At 38.2% G+C, this 23,226-nt stretch overlaps 1 protein-coding gene across 3 annotated transcripts in view; it reads right to left on the bottom strand.

Moving 5' to 3' along the window:
- The window catches only part of Mcu (mitochondrial calcium uniporter), a 164,141-nt gene that overhangs the window by 24,173 nt on the left and 116,742 nt on the right, over positions 1 to 23,226 (bottom strand). For all 3 annotated transcript variants that reach the window (XM_090346516.1, XM_090346517.1, XM_090346518.1), the window contains one exon: positions 9,119 to 9,188. In XM_090346516.1, coding sequence (XP_090202642.1) covers positions 9,119 to 9,188 — 70 coding nt within the window. The remainder of the gene's footprint in view (positions 1 to 9,118; positions 9,189 to 23,226) is intronic.

Raw genomic sequence — 23,226 nt, 5'->3', positions numbered from 1 at the left:
TGCTTTTGAAATCAATGCACACGTTTCCACACACCCTAGATTGTAATGTAAACATTAGACTTCTTGGTTTTTAACAAAAGAAGAACCATTACCAAAGTTCCTCAAGTTTAGCAATACATAAAACAAGAAGCTGTGGAAGAGAACAATCACACCGCCATTTACAATGACTCTTTTTAGCTGTTCTTCTCCAAAGATAAATACTCTCTTAAAGTGCAAACTCTATCAAGTGGCTTTTTGACTGAACTTTTATTTCTTCTGCTTTGATTTCCATATCAATAAAGTAAGAATTAATCTAAGTATGATCATGACTAGTGAATTTCAAAGAAGTCAGAAATTACAGAGCATCTTCTGTGACCACACAGTGCCAGAGCATGACAACAAATTTAAGTAGAAAATAGGAACCAAGGAACTGTAGAGATAAGGGTAGTAGTAAACGACCATAGACACTTATGACTAAAAAGGGATCATTAAAAAAGTGCCTTTGAGGAACAAGGAGTAGAAAAACAGTTATCAAAGCCGGCTCCTAGTAGCTCACACTGGTAATTCTAACTACCAGAAGGCTGAACTCTGAGGATCATGGTTTGAAGCCAGCTCAGGAAGGAAACTCCACGAGACTCATATCTCCAGTTAAGCAGAGAAAAAAGCTGGAAGTAGTGCTGTGCCTCAAGTGGTAGAATGGTAGCCTTGAGTAAAAGGATCACAGGGACAGTACCGAGGCTGAGTTCAAGCCCCAGGACCAGAAAAAAAAAAAAAAAAGCTAGGCATGGTGGTATGTATCCATCATTCCTGATACTCAGGTGAAGCAGGAGAATCACTTGAGCCTAAGAGTTCAAAGAGAAACACAATAAAAGAAATCTGGGTACTCAGAAGGCCAAGATCTAGGATCAATTAACCAGCAAAAAGCTGGAAGCGGATCTGTGGTTCAAGTTGTATAAATGTGTATAAAAATGACATTTTGTTTTAATATAGTCATTTAATTTCTTTTTAAATAATGTTTTGGATTTTGGAGGGGAGAGTTGCAGTACTGAACCTTAAACTCAGGGTCTTGAGGTTGTTAGTCTGGTAATCTACCACCTGAATTATTTTACTAGCCCAAAATAATGTCTTTAATAATGCTATTATAAAAGAATTTTAATTAGATTTTATTCTTTGTCTATTTTAGTTTTGTGGCAGCCAGATATAATATTAGAGTAGGCAGAATAGAAATCAGAAAAATTATGGGCATTATAATCTTAGAATTACCAATATAGATATATTTATTTATTTTAGCTGTATTTTTTTTTTTTGTCTTTTCTTTTTTGGCACTGGGGATCGAACTCAGGACGTTGCACTTGCTAGGCAAGCGCTTTGCCACTGAGCTACATCCCACCCCAAATATTTATTTTTATCAGAAGGAGAGGCCTGAAATTCACTCTGTTGAATTCAACTGATGCTCAGCTTCCTCACCTATAATGTAGATATGCTAATATTTCTCACAGTTGCTGAGAAGATTCAGTGTGACTAATAAACAAACGTGGTGTAGAGGTTTCTTTTGCTTTTTCTAGAATTGAAACAGCATATGTATGATAAAATTTTCAGTCACTCCTTTGTGTCAAGAGAACAAAAATGATGTATTCCACTGATGAATAGAGTGTAAATTAAAAAGAAATGCTGGCCAGGCTACAGAGCACAAGGAGCTTTAATTCATTGCTGGTTAGAATGCAAAACAGTATGGCCACAGACAGTTTAGTAAACTAAATATATTCTTTTAATCATGAACCTTGGTATTTACTCAAAGGAAATGAAGATTTATAGCCACACAAAGACCTACACAAGGGTGTTTATAGTAGCTTTACTCATAACTGCCCCAAACTTGGAGGCAACAAAGATCTCATCCAGTAGATGAAGGGATGAATAAACAGTGGTACCTCCAGATACTGGGCTACTTATTCAGTGCTAAAAGAAAGTAAGTTGCATAGCCATGAAAAGACATGAAGAAATTTTTTGCTTGTTTGTTTTTGTTTTTTTGAGATGGGGAGATAGAGTTTTGTTACGCCACTCAGGCTAGTCTTAAATTCATGGGTTCAAGTGATCTTCCCATCTCAGCCTCCCATGTAGCTGGGAGTACAGGCATGGGCACCATGGCTGCATGAAGAAAATTTCAGTGTGTATGACCAAATGAAGGAAGTCAGTCTGGAAGTCTACCTGTACATTCCACCTATATGACATGCTAGAAAAGACAAAACCATGAGACAGTAAAGAAAGATCAGTGGTTTCCAGGGGTTGGGAGAGAGAAAGGTGAACAGGTGCACCAAGGATATTTAAAGAAGCTAAGCTCCTCTGAATGTCATTATAATGGTGAATGTGTATGATTTCACATGAGTAAAACACCAAAACTGAACCCTAATAAAAATGATGGACTCTGGAAGAATTGTGACATGTATGCTCTGACGTGAAGGAGGTGATGAGGGGAAGCACAGGGATGGGCACCAGTAAATGAAGCATTTCTGCATCTTTCTCAGTTTCAAGACCCGAAACTGCCCTGAAAATCGAATCTTTCTTAAAAGGTACAGGTTAAACACATTAATTTAGTGTATCCTAGTATTTTTTGAACAAACTATGGAGACTCCTCCCTTAGCCTTATTTCCTAAAAAATGCAAGTAGTTTTTATGTATAACTTATACATAATTTATTATACTGTATTGAAAATTGATTTTGTTCATATTATCTTAATTTAAATGCTTATAAAAACTAAACCAAAGCAATGGACATTTCTTGCATTTTTTGGTGCTTGAACTGGGGGCCGGAGTGCTGTTTCTGAGCGTTTGTTCTCAAGCTAGTGCTCCTTCCCTTATGAGAAGTCAGTGCAGGGTAGTTCACTCATTGCTTGATTTAGTTGGGGATATTTGAAGATTTATGAAGTAGTGTAATATCTAATTCAAGACTTCACAGTCATGATTATGGGTTTGGTAGAAAGATCATAACGCCTTTCATCTAAGCTATCTCTCCAAGTTAGGAAATTAGAAATGGGTAACTATATGAATTTTCCACTGCCAGAGGAAGAATCTGTAGGATAGTCATAAATGAAAAATTCTGCCAGTTTTCTCTGCAGACATTACCCGTAGAGCTCTTGAAGATTACCTCTACTCAGGAAACCTCAACATTAAAACTTGGATCTGTAATCTTTTTGCCTGTGATACTACATCTAAGCAAAAAAAAAAAATCTAGTTCTGGAAGTCTCAGAGAACCCTTAGGTTCTTCCCACACAAAAAAGCCAATATTATCTGGTTGTGAGTTGTGGGATGCTGATTAAGTCTGTTACCACATATCTTGTACATCCTTACAGGACCATATTCTCTTTTGGCCTTTTTTGCTCTTGATTGATGGTAGACACTTAAGCCACACCTCTATTTCTGGCTTTTCCCTGGTTAAGTGGAAATAAGCATCTCTCCAATTAATCTATTTGGGCTGGCTTCAAACCTTGATCCTGAATAGTACGGATCAGCTTCTTGGATAGGAAGGTACCACCAGCACTTAGATCTTTAATTTTTTTTTTAACTTTTATTTTTGCCAGTCCTGGGACTTGAACTCAGGGCTTGACCACTGTCTTTGGCCTTTTCTCAAGGTTAGAAGAATTCTACCACTTGAGCCACAGCACCAATCCATGGTCTGGCTTTTTCTGTGTATGTAGTACTGAGGAATTGAATACGGGGCTTCGTGCATGCTAGGTGAGCACTCTATCATTAGGCCACATTCTCAGCCCCAGATCTTTATTCGCTTTATTTTTTATTTTTATTTTTTGCCAGTCTTGGGCTTAAGCTCAGGGCCTGAGGACTGTCCTTGGATTTTTCTCAAGGCTAGAGCTCTACCACTTGAGCCTCAGCACCACTTCTGGCTTTTTCTAAGTATGTGGTACCAAGGAATTGAACCCGGGTCTTTGTGCAAGTTAGGCAAGCACTCTACCACTAGGCCAAACTCCCGGCCTGATCTTTATTTTTTTTTTTTTCCTGAAAAAAAAAAAATCATCAGCCAGCCTCAGTGGCTCAAGCCTGTAATCCTAGCTACTTAAGAGGTTGAAATCTGAAGATCGCAGTTCAAAGCCAGCCTGGGTACTAAAGACAATGAGACTCCAATTATCTCAAACCACTAGAAAATGGGAAGTGGGGCTGTGGCTCCAGGTGTAGGGTGGTAGCCTTGACCTGAAGAGCTCAGGTACAGTTCCAGGCCCAAAGTTCAAGCTCCATGACCACCACCACCAACAACAAAAAATCAGGCCTAGCACCATTGACTCATGCCTATAATCCTAGCTACTCAGGATGCTGAGATCTAAGGACTGTAGTTCAAAGGCAGCCTGGACAGGCAAGTCCATGAGAGTCTTATCTCCAATTAACTACCAAAAAGCTGGAAACAGAGCTGTGGCTCAAGTGGTGGAGCATCAGCCTTGAGCAAAAACGCCAAGAGAGAAGTGTGAGGCCCTGAGTAAAAGCACCAGAATGGCATGTGCGCACACACACACACACACACACACACACGTTAAGTATCTACTTACTGTTTGACCTATTTCAGTCCTGAATCTATCAAAGCGGAATTACAATGTTCTCACATAACTATGAACAAATATTGGCAGTAGTGTTATTTTTAATGACTCAAATAGAAAACAATCCAAATGTCTCTCATTTGGTATATGAACAAACAAAATATGACATTTATATATATTGGCATATTACCAAGCAATAAAAAGAAATAACTGTAAGTCATGCTGCAATGTGGTTAAACCTTGCAAGCATGATTGTGAAGCTAGAGGCAGAAGAGAAATAGTTTCATTAAGGAGGCTAAAAACCCTCCAGTATTGAGGTTGGGAGCATGGACTGGGAACAAAAAGAGCAAAGGAAATGGTAAACTGTATTGTTATGATGGTTATACAGCAGTAGGTGACAGTGTGTGTGTGTGTGTGTGTGTGTGTGTGTGTGTGTGTGTGTGTGTGTGTGTGTGTGTGTGTGTGTGTGTGTACTGGAGAACTCAAGGCTTTATCTGCTTTTTTGGCTTGCTTGCTTGTTCAAAGCTGGTGTTCTACCACTTTGGCCATGTCCTTAATTGGACTTTTTGCCAATTAGTGGAGAAAGAGTCTCATGGACTTTGCTGCCTGAGTTGGCTGTGAACCTCAGTCTGCCAGGTCTCAGCCTCCTGAGTAGCTATGGATACTGAGCGAGTCACTGGTGCCTGACTACAATGAATGAATGTTATGTTAGGCAATATATATATATATATATATATATACACACACATATGTATCAATAAATACTGAAAAAAAATAGCAGGAGAGAACACAAAGAAAAAACTGGGGCATATATACCTATATATTTTTTAAACCAGTGGGGTTGACTAAATAAATACCACGTATCTATCATTAAACAGAAAATCTAGTTACTTTCATTATTAAAGCTATTGACCCTCAGTTTTATATGGCAATCAAACTTTTGTTAAGCTTAAAAAAATAGAAACAACTCTACTACAATTCTTAAAACTTCACTAGTTGAGCAGAATTATATTTCTGGATAAATAAGTTGAAGGCAGAAACATTAGGTGATTTTCCTTGATCTTTTTCTAGCTCACCTTTTGTGTTTTTCCTATAGCAAGGAGGAAGATATGCCCTGGTTTATGTAGGTAGGTAAGCTGTCCTGACAAATTTTAATAGCACCTCTTTCACTCTCAAAAGAGCATTGGCTGGATGATAAACTGTAAGTCAACCTCCTGATAATGGAACTATTCTCACTTTTACTGACATGAAGGAGAAATTCTGAAGGCCAATACCATAACATAAATCATACACAATAAAAATTTCACTATTAGAAATTTATAGCTGAGGATCTGGTGCATAGGGAAATAAAAACAAGAAGCTAAAGTCCTTGTGTTTTAGGTAATAGAGTCCTTGATAATACTATAACTATTACTTACAGAAAAACCCCCCCACCATTTTTACAGGTTGAAATCATTTTTCTCTTGGAGGTAGTAGCTATTACTGTCTGGATTTCAAAGATGAGGAAACAACATTTGAGAAATAACTTGCCTGTGGTTCTAAGTTTCAGTATGAGTTTATCTGTAAAATTTCTTGTGTACATATAGAAATTTTTCTAGAGGAAGAGCCTGGACCCTCAAAACTATTTGTGACAAAGGAAAATTGAAGAATTTGTTAGATTGCTTTGGCAAGAAGGTTAAATCTAAGATGTATCAAACAGTATAATTGAAGTCATTGTAAGGCAATATATAAAAATATATACATATACACTAGGCATATAAATATTATAATTAGATAATGTGGCATTTAGAATTTAAACAATTAAACATGAAGGTCAAACCAGCATGAGATACTGAATGTGACCTTGCAGTGATAACAAACAGCAGCGAATGATGGTAGAAATATCTGCTTCTAATGACTAAACTCTTTACTGGAGAAACTATATGTCAGTTATTCATGTACTAAAGAAACCTTACTTAAAAGCAGAATGAAGCTGGGAATTGGTGGATCACACCTGTAAATCCTAGCAACTTAGAGGTTGAGATGTGAGGATCAAGGTTCAAAGCCAGGGCACTAAAATCTGTGGGACTCATCTTCAATTTACCATCAGAAAACTGGAAGTGGCGCTGAGGCTCAAGTGGTAGAATGCTAGCCTCAAGCTGAAGAGCTCAGGGACAGTGCCTAGGCCCAGAGTTCAAGCCCCATGGCTTACAAAAAAATAAAGAAAGGATATATATATATATATATACATATATATATAATTTTTGTTTTTTTCTTTTTTCTTCCAGTTCTGGGGCTTGAACTCAGTAACTGGGCATTGTCCTTGGGCTTTCTCAAGGTTAGTGTTCCACCACTTGAGCCACAGCACCATTTCTGGCTTTTTCTGATACCAAGGAATCAAACCCTGGCCAAGTTAGTTTTAGCAAAACAATATGTTAGAGTTGCCTTTAAAATTTTTTAAAAATGGGGTAGGGAGTTTGGCCTAGTGGTAGAGTGCTTGCTTAGCACTCTGGGTTCAATTCCTCGGAACCAGATATACATATATATATATATATCCGGAAGTGGTGCTGTGGCTCAAGTGGCAGAATGCTAGCCTTGAGAAAGCTCAAGGACAGTGCTCAGGCCCTGAGCACAAGCCCCAGGACTGGCCAAAAAAGAAAAAAAAGTTAGTATTTTCGGCTGGGTTGTCCTCAACAACAGAGGGATAGTTATTAGTATCACTGTCCTAACACATAGCCAGTATAACAGTACCATTGCTGAATTATTGAAATATTTTCATATAGATTAGTTATATACTAATGTATGGGGAATGCAATTAGGTGATAATTTAATTCCAACATGAATTCATCAGTTCAAATTAAATTGCCATGGAATATCATAATCATCAATGGTACTTGGGCTTTCTATTGTAATGTCACTTGGTTGATATTGAACATACAGCTAGTAAATACATCCTGAAATATACTGACATGGAATTTTTTAAAAACATTTTTAGATAATACTGTAAATGTTAGAGATGTGAAATTCTGTCAGCACAGAAAAAGAGGACCTGGCCGTATGCAGTGGCTCATGCCTATCATCCTAGCTACTCAGGAGGCTGAGATCTGAGGATCTAAGTTCAAAGCCAGCCCAGGCACAAAAGGACCTGAGACTCTTATCTCCAATTAACCTCTAGAAAATGGGATGTGGGGCTTTGCTCAAGGGTAGGGCAGTAGCTTTGAGCTGAAGAGCTCAGGAACAGTGCCCAGGCAGAGTTCAAGCCCCAGGATCCACAAAAGAAAAAAAAAAAAAAAAAGAAAAGGAAAAAAAAAAAGAGGACTTGCACTGTAAACAATTACTTTTTTTCAATGAGAGGAAGTCTCTCTGTTGGCACTAGCTCATGATATCACTCTGCTGTAGTACTGGGGGAAGATAACGGGAGCTGGCGGCAGGGGAATGCAGGCATAGATGTGCATGGCAGCCCCCTTTTGGTTGTGTTGGGAGGAAATGATATATCCACTCACTGCTTTGGAGGGGTTTTGGGAATGAAGGAAGTAGGTGGACTATGGACAGACCCTTGCTTCTTGGTCATGTAGAAAGTTCTGGTGTCTAAGCCTTGACTGGGGCAACACAGCTCTCTGTCCTCTGGCTGTAGTGAAGTGGACTGCTGTTTTGTAGCATACGTTAACTGGAAATATTTCATTAGCTTTTTATGGTTTTTTTTGTGTTTGGTTTTTTTTTTTTTTGCCTATTGTGGGCATTGAGCTCAGGGCCTGAGCACTGTCCTTGGACTTTTCTCAAGGCTAGAGCTCTACCACTTGAGCCACAGCACCACTTCCAGCTTTTTTATATGTATGTGGTACTAAGGAATCGAACATGGGTCTTCATGCATGCTAGGCAAGCAAGCACTCTACCACTAGTCCAAACTTACAGCCTCAAGCTTTTTATATTTTTAAGACACTGGAAAAAGCAGAATATTTGTTTTGCTTTTGGCCTATTTTCTCTGTTAGCCTTTTCATGCTACAAATGAGTAAAAAGAATATTCCTCCAAGTTTAGAGACTCAGCAAATATAAGCACTCGGTCTACAAAGGCAGATAACAGCGACTTTCAGCCACAGAATTCTGATAACACTACAAACTACTAACTAAAGAGGAGCCTAGGTCTTGTGATGCACTTCCTGGGCAGGTTCAGTTTCAGGTGTCCTTGCAGGATGCTCTTCCAATGCTTTGGTCTATTAGTGAGTATAAGGTTGAATTTTAAGCTCTATCAAATTAAATTTTCCCCAGAAGCAACATTTAACTGCAACCTCTAAGCCACACAACTTAAATTATATATGTACAATGTTGGATAAGAAGGATGACAGTAAAGTTGTCAATACATATTTCTCTACTAATATAAAAAACAACCAAAGCTTAGATACGCCTGTTGGAGTTGATGGACTATTTGTTCTTTTTCTTGGTTTCTCCTCTTGTTCTCTAAATTCACTAGCTCATCACACAAATTTTATTCCCCATTGCTAGTCCTTTTTCTCTTTTCCCTCTGACAACCAAGACTACTTTAAGTTAGGTAGTATGGTTTATAAACTGTTGCCAGGGAAACACTTGAGCTAAGGAAGCAATGAAAATGGATTTGCCAAAACTCACCATCAGAGGGCACAACCGTACTGCAGTACACAGCTCCTAGATTCTGCCAGGATAGGAGCCTCTGGTGTACCTACAAAAGAATCAAACTCACTGTTAGAAAAAGGCAAATGTCATGCATATGTATGCCATGAGTACAGAAATCACATACACTTGCAGAAAAAAATTAAATACAAGTCTTTTAAGCACATAACATCCTAAAATTAACAGTGAACACTTTGATGGTTTGATATTATAAACACATTTACACACATACACACACATGAGCACAAATATTACACTAAACATATTAGATTTAACACCTGAACAATCATTTTTACTTACTTTAAAAAATATTGGTTTGGGGCTGAGAGTTTGGCCTAGTGGTAGAGTGCTTGCCTAGCATGCATAAAGACCTGGGTTCAGTTCCTCGGTACCACATACACAGGGGAAAAAAAAAAAGCTGGAAGTGGTACTGGGGCTCTAGTCTTGGGGAAAGTCCAAGGACAGTGCTCAGGTCCTGAGTTCAAGCTCCACAACTAGCAAAAACAAAAAACAAAAAACAAAACCAAAAAATATTGGTTTGGGGCTGGAAGTTGGCCTAGTGGTAGAGTACTTGCCCGGCTTGCACAAAGACCCGGGTTAGATTCCTCAGTACCATATACATAGAACAAGCCGGAAGTAGCGCTGTGACTCAAGTGGTAGAGCTCTAGCCTTGAGAAAGCCCCATGACAGTGCTCAGGCCCTGAGTCCAGGACTGGCAAAAAAAAAAAAAATATATATATATATATATATATATAAATATAAGTATATATATATTGGTTTGAAGTACTATCCTATCAATTGGGGGGGGCTTCTTCCTGTTAGCTTTTAAAACTGTACTTTGTTTTCATCTTTTGCAAAGTATAAGACGGCCACCAAGAAGACCCAGCATGAATTTACATTACTTGGATAGGCACTGGGTCTTTCTGCTCACTCTTCTCCTTTACACCTGGAAGGCAATCTCAATCCTTGAGTCCTTAATCTCCATCTTCAATGTTAGGAGAGATCACATATGCTTATTTACTACTTCATCAAAGTGGGTGTGGATCTAGAATTTAGGTTCACATAATCAAACAAAGCTTCAGAAAAAAAAAAACAGTCCTAATTTGCCAAATGCTTATTTTTCAGTTTCCTTTTTCTAGCCCAAAAATAGGTACCAAAGGAGAAACAAAAGGAGGAAAGAAGGGAGGGAGGGTGAAGAAAAGAAGGAAGGAAAGAAAGGGAGTAACTGAAAACTGATTCATTATCCCCAAGGACTGTTATTTTCCAGATAATAATTCAGGACTATGATGACGCACACCCTAACAGATAGAGGACCATATGTGTGACTCTCACTAATCCCCTCCCTCCTTCCAACTGAAGATTGTGTAGATGGGAAACAAACTCTTACAAAACATGTAAATAAGTTGCCTATGAATGACTTGAGACAAAGTCCTTAGCTAGTTACCAAACTAGGTTAAAGTCTTTAATTCACTACAATTGAATTTTAGTTACTTTTAAGAAGTCAAAATAGAAATGATTTCCTTTTAATACCAATGCAGCTGTTCCATATGTTGAATAATTATTTTCCTCACTTTAATTGAAATTTTATCTTTGTAATTTTCCCCAATCCTATTAAATTGGACCTCCTTCTGAAATTCTTTCTAATAATCTGTTTACCTTTCTATTAGTAAACATTATTTCAACATTCTAGTTTTACCATATACTTGAATATCTGCAATAGCTAGTTTCCCCTCATACTTCAAGAAATTTTCAGCCAGGCACTGGTGGCTCACACTTGTAATCCTAGCTTCTCAGGAGGTTAAGAACCTGAGGATTACGGTTCAAAACCAGCCTGGGCAGTCCATTGGACTATCTCCAATAAAAAACTACCCAGAAAAAAAGCCAGAAGTGGTACTGTGGCTCAAGTGGTAGAGCACTAGTGTTGAGCATCAGAGAGGCTCAGTGATAGCACCCAGGCCCTGAGTTCAAGCCCAGGACTGAGAGGGCAGAGAAAGGGGGGGGAATGGAGAGAGAGAAATTTTCTTATTTCTGCTTATTCATTTCTCTACAACATTCATTCATTTAGTAGTACTGAGGACTAAATTTAGATCCTTGTGCATGTTAGGTAAGTACTCTTCACTTGAGGAATACTCTTAGTAACTAGTTTTATATACTGTTTTGAGATACAGTCTTGCTAACATGCTATCCTTGCCTCACCTTTCAATGTACTGGTATTATGGCTGGGGTCACCCAACCTGGAATCCACATAACCTTTAAGGTCACTTATCTATTTTTACACATACCACATACAATCATAATATTTTTTAAAAAAAGCACATTGTAGTGGTTAAAGGCACAGAATCTGAAGCCATCCTGCCTGCATTAAGGTCATGGTTCGGTAACTTACTCCAACTGCATCCTTAGGAAGTTTGTTAGCATCTCTATGTCTTGATTTCTACCCTGGAAAATGGACCAGAAGTAATAGTAACATCTACTACAGAAAATCTTTGAGGATTCATAATGCATTTAGAGCAGTGTCTGGCACAGAACAAGTGCTTAATAAATGTTAGCACATTAACTGCATGGGTTAATATAACCTAACGTCCTTTCCTTTTCAGTCTGTCTGTATTGTTACACATTTTAAAGACTTCATAAAGATCCTGTATCTTCTTTCCTTATGCAATTTTTAAAAAAATAGTCTTGTCCAATATTGCATTATCTTGTCCTAAATTTTTTAGTTTGCCAGTGATAGTACATGCCAATAACTCACAGATAGGTAAGTTTTATAACTGCATAAATTACTTTATTTTAAAATATAAAAATCCCATCTCTATGAGCAATAATGATCTAATTGTGGTTATGCTTTTTCTTCCTTTCTTTCAGTGTAGTTTATTGTTCCTCTTTGAACTTATCATTTATTCACTTATATATCAGTTACCTACTCTGCAAACTCCTGTCTATCCTAATACTATCTCTCAATCAATTTTTATCTGTCTATCACTTAGGCAGTACTTGGGTTTGAACTCATATTTCACACTTGCTAGGTAGGGCTATACCATGTGAGCCATTTTCCTAACTCTGTATTTGCTTAAATGACAACCTTTGGTAACTTATTATATTAAAAATGACAATATTTTATCTATCATTTTCCTATTATTGCTTATAACATTACTACATTGTCAAGGCTTTAAGGATATATATAAACCTAATTTCTGCGTGTTTTAAGTTTTCATTCTATAGATTAAATGGGCTCTGTGCTAAGCGTGTGTGTGTGTGTGTGTGTGTGTGTGTGTGTGTGTGTGTGTGTGTGTGTGTGTGTGTGTGTTGCTGGTCCTGGGGCTTGAAGTCAGGTGCTCGGTTTCTTCCCTCAAGGCTAGCACTCTACCACAGCTCTAATTCTGGTGTTTGGTGGTTATTTGGAGATAAGAGTCTCACTGACTTTTCTGTCAAGACAGGCTTTGAATCACAATCCACAGGTCACAGTCTCCTGAGTAGCTAGGATTACAGGCATGACATACTAGCATCTTGCTTGCTAGCTTTTTTTCCCCAAAAGGTTTCACATATTTATTGCTAAGCCCATTCTTGGGGCAATCAATGAAAAAGAAAAATCAGAGTCCCAATTAACATGCCCAGTTACCTAGGTAATGTTAACATTTTGGCTGGATAGGTTGATCATGTCTGACATAAATATGTATGCCATATCATGCAATTCTATACACACCAAGTTGGGGTTTTCTCCAGTATCTACTCTTGGACTTGCACCTAATTTTGTTACCAGTTGTTTTTTGTTTTTAATCTAAATCCATTGGGGAGTAGGATGTTTTTGTTTTATTTCTTGGCTAGGAATCACTTGATTCTGAAAGTCTTATAGGAAGATACAGTAAAAAGCCAGGCCAAGTGCAAAGCCAGGTGAAGTGCAGACACCATGATGGCAGAAAAAATCAGAAGTCATTGTCAATTTTTTAGTAGCAGTTTCTGCTTTTATTTCTTGGTTGACTGAACTTCTTCCTAGAGAAGAGCTCACAAGAACTAAATTAACCTGAAGCTTGACATGCTACTTCCTAAATTAGTCTTTGCTAAAAGACTTGATAAAGTGTTACATGTTGCTTTGGAGAAGTTTGAGACCAGCCACTTCCTTTGGAGAACTGTGACCCAGGCTGGGAATCTGAAACATTAGGCATTGTCAAGTGGGGCCTAACTGATCTTCATTGGGTCTGGTAGTCTTTCTTTCTATACTATATTTTGAAGTTGTAGAAATCTGCCTAGTTGTGCTTCCTGTTCTAAGGCATGAGAAGGGGGAAAAACTGTTGCCTTTATTAGGACAGATTATTATGTAGTAATTTTATTTTGTTTTGTTGGTGCCAGGGCTTGAACTCAGGGATTTGTACTCTCATTTGGTTTGCTTGTTCTAGGCTGGCACTCTACTATTTGAGCCACCCCTCCAGCCTGGCTTTGAACCTCAGATCTCAGTCTCCTGAATAGCTAGGATTACAGTAAAGCATGAGTCATTGATACCTAGTTATAAAGTAACTTTTAATACTCATATTTTCAAACATACACAATAGAGAGTAAAGTGTGAAAAGTTTTACATATCTCTCAGTTGCTTCAATGTTTCCCAACACTTTGTCAGACTCAGTTTATCTAGTCCCACCTAGTTTCTTTTTTCCTCTTTCTACTACAGTATTTTAAAGGAAATTCAAACCATCACTTTCACATAAAAGTACTTCCAAATATGTCTAATGAGTTATTGTAAAACTTAAACTTCTCAATTCTCTATGCTTTTTACAAATTTTCCATACCAGTTATAAGAAAGGGACAAAGAGCTGTGTCAATTTATGATTGTTAATGAAAAACTTTAATTAGATGCCAGCACATAAGTGACCTGTTTTTGTAAATAAATTTTTATTGAAGCATAGCCAAGCTCACATACATCTACAGTTAGTTAATTTGTGTTTCCTCTACAACAGCAGAATGAAATAGCTGGGTAGCTGTGAGACAGTTGAGTAGCTACAACAGACCACATGTCTCGAAAAGCTTAAAAATACAATCTGGCTCTTAAAGAACATGTCTGCTGGTCCTTGCGGCAGGTTTGAGATAGATTTGCTTTCCTAAAACCTTCCCAGTTTAGTTCTATAATGCCACCGGCAATTATTTTGCCAGTGGCATTATTATTTAGCTGGTGCAGTAGCTGACGCCTGTATAATCCTAGCTACTCAGGAGGCTGAGATCTGAGGCTCAAGGTTCAAAGCCAGCAAGTCACAAAAGGACCTGAGACTCCTATCTCCAATTAACCTCTAGAAAACAAAAACAAGTGGGGCTTGGCTCAAGGGTAGGGCGGTAGCCTTGAGCTGAAGAGCTCAGGAACAACACTCAGGCGGAGTTCAAGCGCCATAACCCACCCCCTGCCAAAAAAAAAGTACTTTATTTAGTTAGAGACACAGTCTCATTTTGTTATAGGCCCAGGTGGCTCTAGAATTCCTGGTCTCAAGCCATCCCCTGCCTCAGCCTTTTGAATAGTTAGGACTTATAAGTATCTTGCCCACCTTATTTACTACATGGTCACAAGCACAGAAAAGTCTTTCTCTTTCTTTAGATTTTCTTTAGATTAGTTTGTAGTCTAATAAGGCCAACAGAAGCAAAAGTGATTTGCCTTTGCCTTTTCTCCTTCAAATATGGTAACAACAAACACACAGCAATGACAAATGAAGAAACAAAAAGGAACAGGGCTATAAATATTCAAGATCAAAGAAGCAATCTAAGCTGGATTCCACAATTCCATAATTATTTATGTTTTGTGCTATCTTATATTTTTAATGTAGTATAAGAAAATAGTAAGATTTTTAGCTTAAAAATTTTAATAGCAAGCATATAGTAAATGATTGATGCTGGAAGTTTAAAAAATATGTCAGGTTTTCCGGGAGTGATGGTGAAGTGGTACCGTGTGCTGAGCCTGCACAAGGCTGCGCATAAAAACACTAAAAATCAGAGGGGGGAGTAGAGAGAGAGAGGGAGACAGACATAGGACAGAGAAGAAGAGAAGGGGAAGTGACAATGACTTTGCCATAGTTTGATATAGTGAGTAGATATTTGTTTCCTAACGGAAGTAGTACCACAGTACTTTCTTAAATAAAGGGCACTTTTCCCCCCTTCTTCCTTCCTTTCATTTCATGCATGTCTAATTGGCTACGAATATTTTGGGAATATTGACATGTTATTTAGACTTGACAGTTCTCAAATTGCTGGCAGGAATATCCTGCTGAGTTTGCTCTTCTCAACTCTGAAAGGTGAATGTAGGAAAGTTGCATAATTAATGGTAGTAGTAAAGAACTTGAAGTTTTGACTTGAATTTAATAATTTGTTCTGAAGGTATGAAATGTCTTTAGAGTCAAATCAATTAAAGTTTGATTTTATTTTTATTGGCTCTAATCCATGACTTAAAGATGCAAGGCTTAATTGATGCTGCTATCTGGGTGCAGGGGGAAGGGTAGCTCATGCCTATAATCCTAGCTACACAGGGAGATGAAATCTGAATATCTAGAGTTCATAGCCAGTTTAAGCAGGCAAATTTGTAAGACTCTAATCTCCAATTAAGCAGCACTAAGCCAGAAGCAGAGATATGGCTTAAATGGTACAGCACTAACAGTGATTAAAAAACAAACAAGAGTTCAAGGCCCTGAGTTCAAGCCCCAGTACTGGCATCAAAAAACAAATACCCAAAACAGATAAAGATAAAGACACAGATATACAGATATAGCTGTATCTTTTAGGTCTAACTTTCACATATAAGAGAAAACATATAACCCAGCTCTTATCCTATTCTTCTCTGTAGCATCCCAATTTTAGTAAATGTGCTGTGCCAGTAAGAAGTAAGCACTTATTATTTTTAAAAACAACAACAAACACATACAAAATTCCCTTTAAAATTAATTTACCTTATTGTTTTTATAAAGGTGATATACAGAAGGATATAATTACATGAGTCAGGTATTGAGCACTTTTCCTTTCTTTCAGTATCTTCTGTTCCCTTTCTCTCAGTCTCTCTGTCCGGTCTCCACCCACAAATTGTATAGTTCACTTTCATCAGTGTCTAGGAAGTTCCACTGCTGCATTTTTTCTACCCTTTTCAATCGAATTCTAAGATACACACTTAAATACATTATACATAAAGAAGACAGAACACTAAATGAAAGGACCTCCATGATACAGAAACAAAAGCCATATAACGAGTGATTGTTGTTCTTAATGTACTATGTTATCTCTCATATTGTTATAGTAGTTCACCTTGTTATCTGATATATTGGATATATGCGTATTCGGTTAACTGAAATAGGATAGGGATGGGGGGAAAACAAGATAAGGGGTGGAGGTGGGGGGAGGGAAATGGGGACCAAGACATGAGAAAGGGCATCAATGTATGTGAAGTAATGCACCCTCTATCTGGTGAATATAATGTAACTCTTCTATTAATTACAATAAAAAATATATGGAAAAAGAAAAAAGAGGAAGAAAAATAAAGAAGACAGAATCATCAAAAAAATTTTTTTAATTTAAAAAAGAGAGTTCTCTTGTTTCCATATCTTGGAATATATAATATACAATAATATATAAAATACATCAAATATATATTATATAGTGGTATTTAATATATATTTATATATAAGATTTTTATATAAATATGAATAGGCACATAGGAATTGCCTTTGGGTTTCTCTCTTTTGGTCTCATTGTGTATATCTAGAATCCTGCATAATTTATTATATTTCAGTATATTTTATATTTAATTTCCTCATATCAGAGAGAATAAGTGCTATTCATCTTTCTGAATCTCTCATGTTAACTGAAGCAAGCCAAGTTCAAAATTCCCTTTTTATTTTGCTTATTTTTAGTATGGGTCCTGAAGCCTGAACTTAGGACCTAGGCATTATCCCTGAGATATTTTGCTACAGGTTAGTACTCTCCTACTTGAGCTCCAATTCTGGCCCCACTTTTTGCTAGTTAATTGGAGACGAGAGTATCACAGACTTGGGGCTGGGAATGTGGTAGAGTGATTGCCTAACATGCATGAAGCCCTGGGTTCAATTCCTCAGTACCACATAGACAGAAAAAGCTAGAAGTGGCTCTGTGGCTTAAGTGGTAGAGTGCTAGCCTTGAGCAAAAAAAGAAGTTCAGAGACAGTGTCCAGGCTCTGAGTTCAAACCCCATGACTGGCAGAAGAGAGAGAGAGAGAGAGAGAGAGAGAGAGAGAGAGAGAGAGAGAGAGAGAGAGAGAGAGAGAGAGAGAGAGAGAGAGAGAGAGAGAGAATCATAGACTTCCTTTCTAAGCTGGTTTTTAGTTGTTGTCAGACACTGTTGCCCAGCTTAAATATAAAGACACAATTTTTTAAAAGGCCTCATGGTTATATGAAACCTATCATTTAGGGGCAGAAGTTTGGTCCAGTGGTAGAGTGCTTGCCTAGCATGCACAAAGACTGGGGTTCAATTCCTTGGTACCACACACACAGATAAGCCAGAAGTGGTGCTGTGGCTAAAGTGGTAGGGTTCTAGCCTTGAGAAAAAAACCCAAGGACAGTGCCCAGGCCCTGAGCTCAAGCCCAAGACTGCAAAAAACCAAAACAAACAAAAAACAAAACAACTCTCCCATCATTTGTACCTTTCAATAATCATTTTACAAATTTCAAAGTAAAAGGTATATTCAGATTTAAAGAAATGAAACAGAATGTAACATGAAAATAGGAACAGTATTTTTTAGATAAATAAATGTAAGTTGGCTTAAATAATGTTTGTATTGAGAATAACAAAATGGGATTTCAGAGGCTGTTTTTTTTTTTTTTTTTGCCAGTCCTCAGCTTGAACTCAGAGCACTGTCCTTGGACTTTCTCAAGGCTAGAGCTCTACCACTTGAGCCTGAGCACCATTTCCAGCTTTTTTTCTATGTATGTGGTCCCAAGGAATCGAACCCCGGTCTTCATGTATGGCAGGCAAGCACTCTACCATGAGGCCAAACTCCCGGCTCGGAGGCTGTTCTTTTTGAAATGCTGTTTAACAATGATCCTTTTATGACCTGAATTCTTATTTCCTCCTCTCCCCCTCTTGTCCTAGTCCTGGGGCTTGAACTCAGGCTTACATAATGTCCTTTTTGTTCAAGGCTAGCTAGCATTCTGCCACTTGAGCCACAGTGCCACTTCTGGCTTTTTCTGTGTATGTGGTACTGTGGAATTGAACCCAGGGCTTTGTGCATGCTAGGTGAGTACTCTACCCTACGCTATGCTTCCGGTGTTCCTTCCTATTAAAGTCTATGCAACTTCATCATTTGTTAACATAAACATATTGGTAAGATAGCTGCTTCTAAGTTAACTAGCATGTTAACTTTATTGGCCTTCTTTGAAGTGTTATAAAAGTTTGTAGAATTTTTCAACATAGTGGCTTTATAATAGTTAAACAGGTGCAAGTTATATTACTCTCCTTTATCAAAGTTAAGTATTTGGAAGTTGTATGTGTGTGGTGTATGTGTGTGTGTGTGTGTGTGTGTGTGTGTGTGTGCGCACGCGCGCGCGCGTGCGTGCACGCATGTGAGACTAGTGCTCTACCATTAGAGCCACAGCTCCACTTTCAGGTTTTTGTTTTTGTTTTTTTTGATAGTTAGTTGGAGATAGAAGTTTCATGGACTTTCTTGTCTAGGTATGAGCCACTAGTGCTGGGCTATTCTGTAGCTTTCTGCAAGTATTTTTCTTATTCTGATGACATTTGGGGTCTCAGAATCCTGTGCTTGTTCTAGGCAACTAGTGAAGCATCACTCAGAAGCCTGTCACAAACGTAGATTTTTCAAGTCTCAGCTCAGATCACCTGAACCATCACCAGCATTTTAAGAAGGACAGGAGAAAATTCACATGTACATTAAAGCACCTGCCAAGACCGAGGCTATTGGAGAGGCAGTATGGCATAACGGAAGAGAGACTACATTGAGAACTTGAAAGCTAGGTTCCAGTCACGTATCTCTAGTTGCACAGTTCTGCCCATTTGTAAAATGAAGGAATTATTCACAGACATTGTAAGATCCATCCAACTTTGCAAGCCTGTAAATATGAAAGTAAACAATAATGCATTCATTCCTGACACATATCATACACGGTAAAGTGGGGAGGGAAATGGCTCAGGAAAGTGGGCCTACTTAGCATCATACAGCCATGTCTGGCAAGTGCTTTATATTTATTCAGGTTGGAAACTCAGCCTCTTTTCTTTTTCACACTTGCACAGTGGTGAATAACTTAGGAAGTAGGTGGCTACTATTAATAATTTCCCGCACTGCTCCTTTGTTCTTTAGTACAGACAAAAACACAGGTAATAGAAAGGATTCCAGAACATTAATAACAGATTTTGTACTATTCACAAGCATGAAAGAATGTTACTTTTCTTAGGGAAAACATGGATGGACTATATAGAGGTATAAAATTATGATATCTAGCAATTAGTTTCAATGGATTAGGAAGAGGTTACATTGACATACATGTGTACATATTTGCCATGCATTTATATAGAGAAAAATAAAGCAAATGTAACAAAAAATTAATAACTAATGGATCTAGGTCAAGGGTGGAAGACTATACATTGTAATGTTTCTGCAATTTTTCTTTTTTTTTTTGTGGGTCATGGGACTTGAACTTGGCTTAGGTGCCGTCCCTGAGCTCTTCAGCTCAAGACTACCATCCTACCCTTAAGCCAAGCCCTATCTCCCGTTTTCTAGAGGTTAATTGGAGATAAAAGTCTCAGGTCCTTTTGTGCCCTGGCTGGCTCTGAACCTTGATTCTCAGATTTCAGCTTCCTGAGTAGCTAGGATTACAGGTGTGAGCCACTATGCCCAGCTCTGCGATTTTTCTATAGGTTTAAAAATATTTAAAATAAAAAACTAGGTAGCTCAATGGTTTCCCTCATTTGTCATAATCAGTAGAAACCTCGGGCTCTCCTAGCAGAGATTTGCAATAGAGCAAAACCTTGATACAAAAGGCCATATAGTAGGATACTGAATGAAAGGATCTCTAGGATATAGAAATATAAGCCATATAATGAATGATTGTTGTTCTTTTTTTTTTTTTTGCCAGTCCTGGGCTTGAGCTCAGGGCCTGAGCCCTGTCCTTGGACTTTCTCAAGGCTAGAGCTCTACCACTTGAGCCTCAGCACCACTTCCGGCTTTTTTCTATGTATGTGGTACCGAGGAATCGAACCCGGGTCTTCATGCATGCTAGGCAAGCACTTTTAACCACTAGGCCAAACTCCCGGCCCTGATTGTTGTTCTTAAGGTACTATGTTATCTCTCATCTCTTTTGCTGTCCCTTGGTTATCTCATATTATTACAGTATCTCACTTTGTAACCTGATATATCAAATATATTTGTACTTGGTTATTTGAAATTGGATAGGGAAGGGGGGAAAACAAGATGAGGGATGGGGGTGGGGGAGGGAAATGGGGACCAAGACATGTGAAAAGGTATCAATGTATGGGAATTAATGCACCATCTATCTGGCAAATATCATGTAATCCTTCTATTAATTACAATAAAAATATATGGAAAAAAACTAGGTAGAAAAAATTAATGTAAATATTGACTGACTTTAATATGCCTCATATTTTTCCTTTTTAAAAGTAAAATATATTAGGGGCCCGGAGTTTGGCCTAGTGGTAGAGTTTTTGCCTAGCATGCATGAAGACTTGGGTTCTATTCCTTGGTACCACATACATAGAAAAGCCAGAAGTGGTACTGTGGCTCAAATGGTAGAGTGCCAGCCTTGTGAAAGCCCAAGGACAGTGCTCAGGCCCTGAGTTAATGCCCTAGGACTGGCAAATAAAAAAAAAAAGTAAAATATATTAGTAAAAGTAAAGTAACAGAATAGTGGTACATGCCTATAATCCCAGCTAACCTAGGTGACAGTGATTTGGATGATCACAGTTCATGGCTGGCCCAGACAAGAAGCTAGCAAGCTGGGTTTGATGGTGTATGCCTAAAACCCCAGCTATGCAGAAAGCTGTGGGTAAGAGGAAAGTGGTCTGAAGCTAACACAAAGCAAAAAGCTGGAGACCCTATCTGAAAAACAAGCAAAAGAAAGTCTTAGGAATATGGCTCAAGTGGTAGAGCACTTGCCTGGACAGAGAGGCCCTGAATTCAAACTCCAGTACTAAGGGATGATATTGATCAAGATGCATTTACTTATAAACTAACATGCTGAATCAAAACCCATTTGTACAACTACTTAAAGATAATATAAACATTTAAAAAAATAAAGCAAAAAATCTTCCAAGAAGAAATGTTAAAATTCATTTTCAGGCTTTAAAAAACATCTAAAAAGCTAGAACAATAACAAAAAATAGTCAATGGAGATTGTAGCAAATTACAATCCCATGTTGCTTTTTTATTTTGACCTTCACTTAGACTTTCTTGGCTCCTAGGTAAGGCTACAATAAAAAGGGAAAGAAATGGTAGCGACAAGTCATTTCATATTTTCTGTATATGTATTCATCAAACAATTTCCAGTTAAGAAGTAAGCTCTAAGTGTTTTCCATTTTTGCTCTGGCTTTAGCTAATATTGAAAAAGAATGCAGTTACCACTCAGAAATATAAATAACGACAGGCTTTTCTCATTCTTTTGCAATGAGAGGGACACAGCAGCTGTTATAAAATCACTGTCTGCTATTCTCCACCCCGTCTGCACATGCAATTGACTCATAAGAATAAAACCTATAAAAGAGAGAGAGTGATAAGCTGATGCTTGTGGCTCATGTCTGAAATCCTATCTACTTAGGAGAATGAGATCTGAGGACAGCAATTTGAAGCTAGCCAGGAAAGAAAAGTCTGTGAGACATGTGTGTGTGTGTGTGTGTGTGTGTGTGTGTGTGTGTGTGTGGTGTGTGTATGTGTATGTGTGTGTCAGTTATGGGGCTTGAACTCTGGGCTTGGGTGTTAACTCTGAGCTCTTCAGTTCAAGGAAACCACCCTACCCCTTGAGCCAAGCTCCACTTCCCCTTTGATAGAGGTTAATTGGAGATAAGAGTCTCAGGTCCTTTAGTGCCCTTTGAACCTTGATCCTCAGATCTAAGCCTCCTGAGTAGCTAGGATTACAGGTGCAAGCCTCCACACTGGCTCCATGAGACTCTTACCTGTAATAAACTATTCAGAAAAGTCTGAAGTAGCTCTGTGGCTCAAGTGATAGAAAACTAGCCTTGAGCACAAAGAGGTTCAGGGACAGTGAGATCAAATCAAATAATAATACTAATAATAAAATGGAAAAGGTTATAGGCAAGTGATTGGTTTCATGTCATAAGTCCTTTCTCATTTATTGGAAATTATCTTACTGAATTAAAAACAAAATGAGCATGTTGTCTGCTCTTCTAACGTATCTGTCTTGCTTCGTTGGCAATCTCAAATGTAAATACTATAATATTTCAGTATAACTGTTGCAGTATAAAACTGCAACAGAATCCTGACTAATAATGTTCCTTCAGTCTTAAGATAAATTACCTGACAGGAGTATTATAAGAACAGTAAATTCACCTTCAATTAATTGGAAGTTTTTAAGAACATTTGATTTTTTTAACACTTTGCCTTTATGCAATACAGATTTACAGATTTTGGGGGAAGAGAGGGGGGGAGGGAGGGAGGGAGGGAGGGAGAGAGGGAGAGAGGGGGAGAGGAGAGAGAGAGAGAGAGAGAGAGAGAGAGAGAGAGAGAGAGAGAGAGAGAGAGAGAGAGAGAGAGAGAGGGAGAGAGAGGGAGAGAGAGGGAGAGAGAGAGGGAGGGGGGGGATATTAGGACCTGGGTGGCTATCCCTTAGCTTTTTTTTTAGGGCTGGCATTCTACCACTTGAGCAATAGCTTCACTTTCAGCTTTTTGGTGGTTAACTGGAGATGAATCTCTTGGATTGTCCTGCTCAGGGTGGCTTTAAACCATTAGCCGGAGATCTCAGCTTCCTGATTAGTTAGGATTCTAGGTATAAGCCACTAGCACCTAGCACAGATTTTGATAACTTCTCTTCCCTTTCTCTACCCTTAGCTAAGGGTATTAAAAAAAAAATCCCTTAAAAAGCCAAAGTATAACGTCAGATAATTAACACATTACTTAA

The sequence above is a fragment of the Megascapheus bottae genome, chromosome 15 (genome assembly GCF_031878675.1).
Source record: "Megascapheus bottae isolate mThoBot1 chromosome 15, mThoBot2.hap1, whole genome shotgun sequence".
NCBI classification, from domain to species: Eukaryota; Metazoa; Chordata; class Mammalia; order Rodentia; family Geomyidae; genus Megascapheus; species Megascapheus bottae.
The sequence above is the reverse complement of the archived record's forward strand: the minus strand, read 5'-3'. Positions and strand labels throughout refer to the sequence as shown.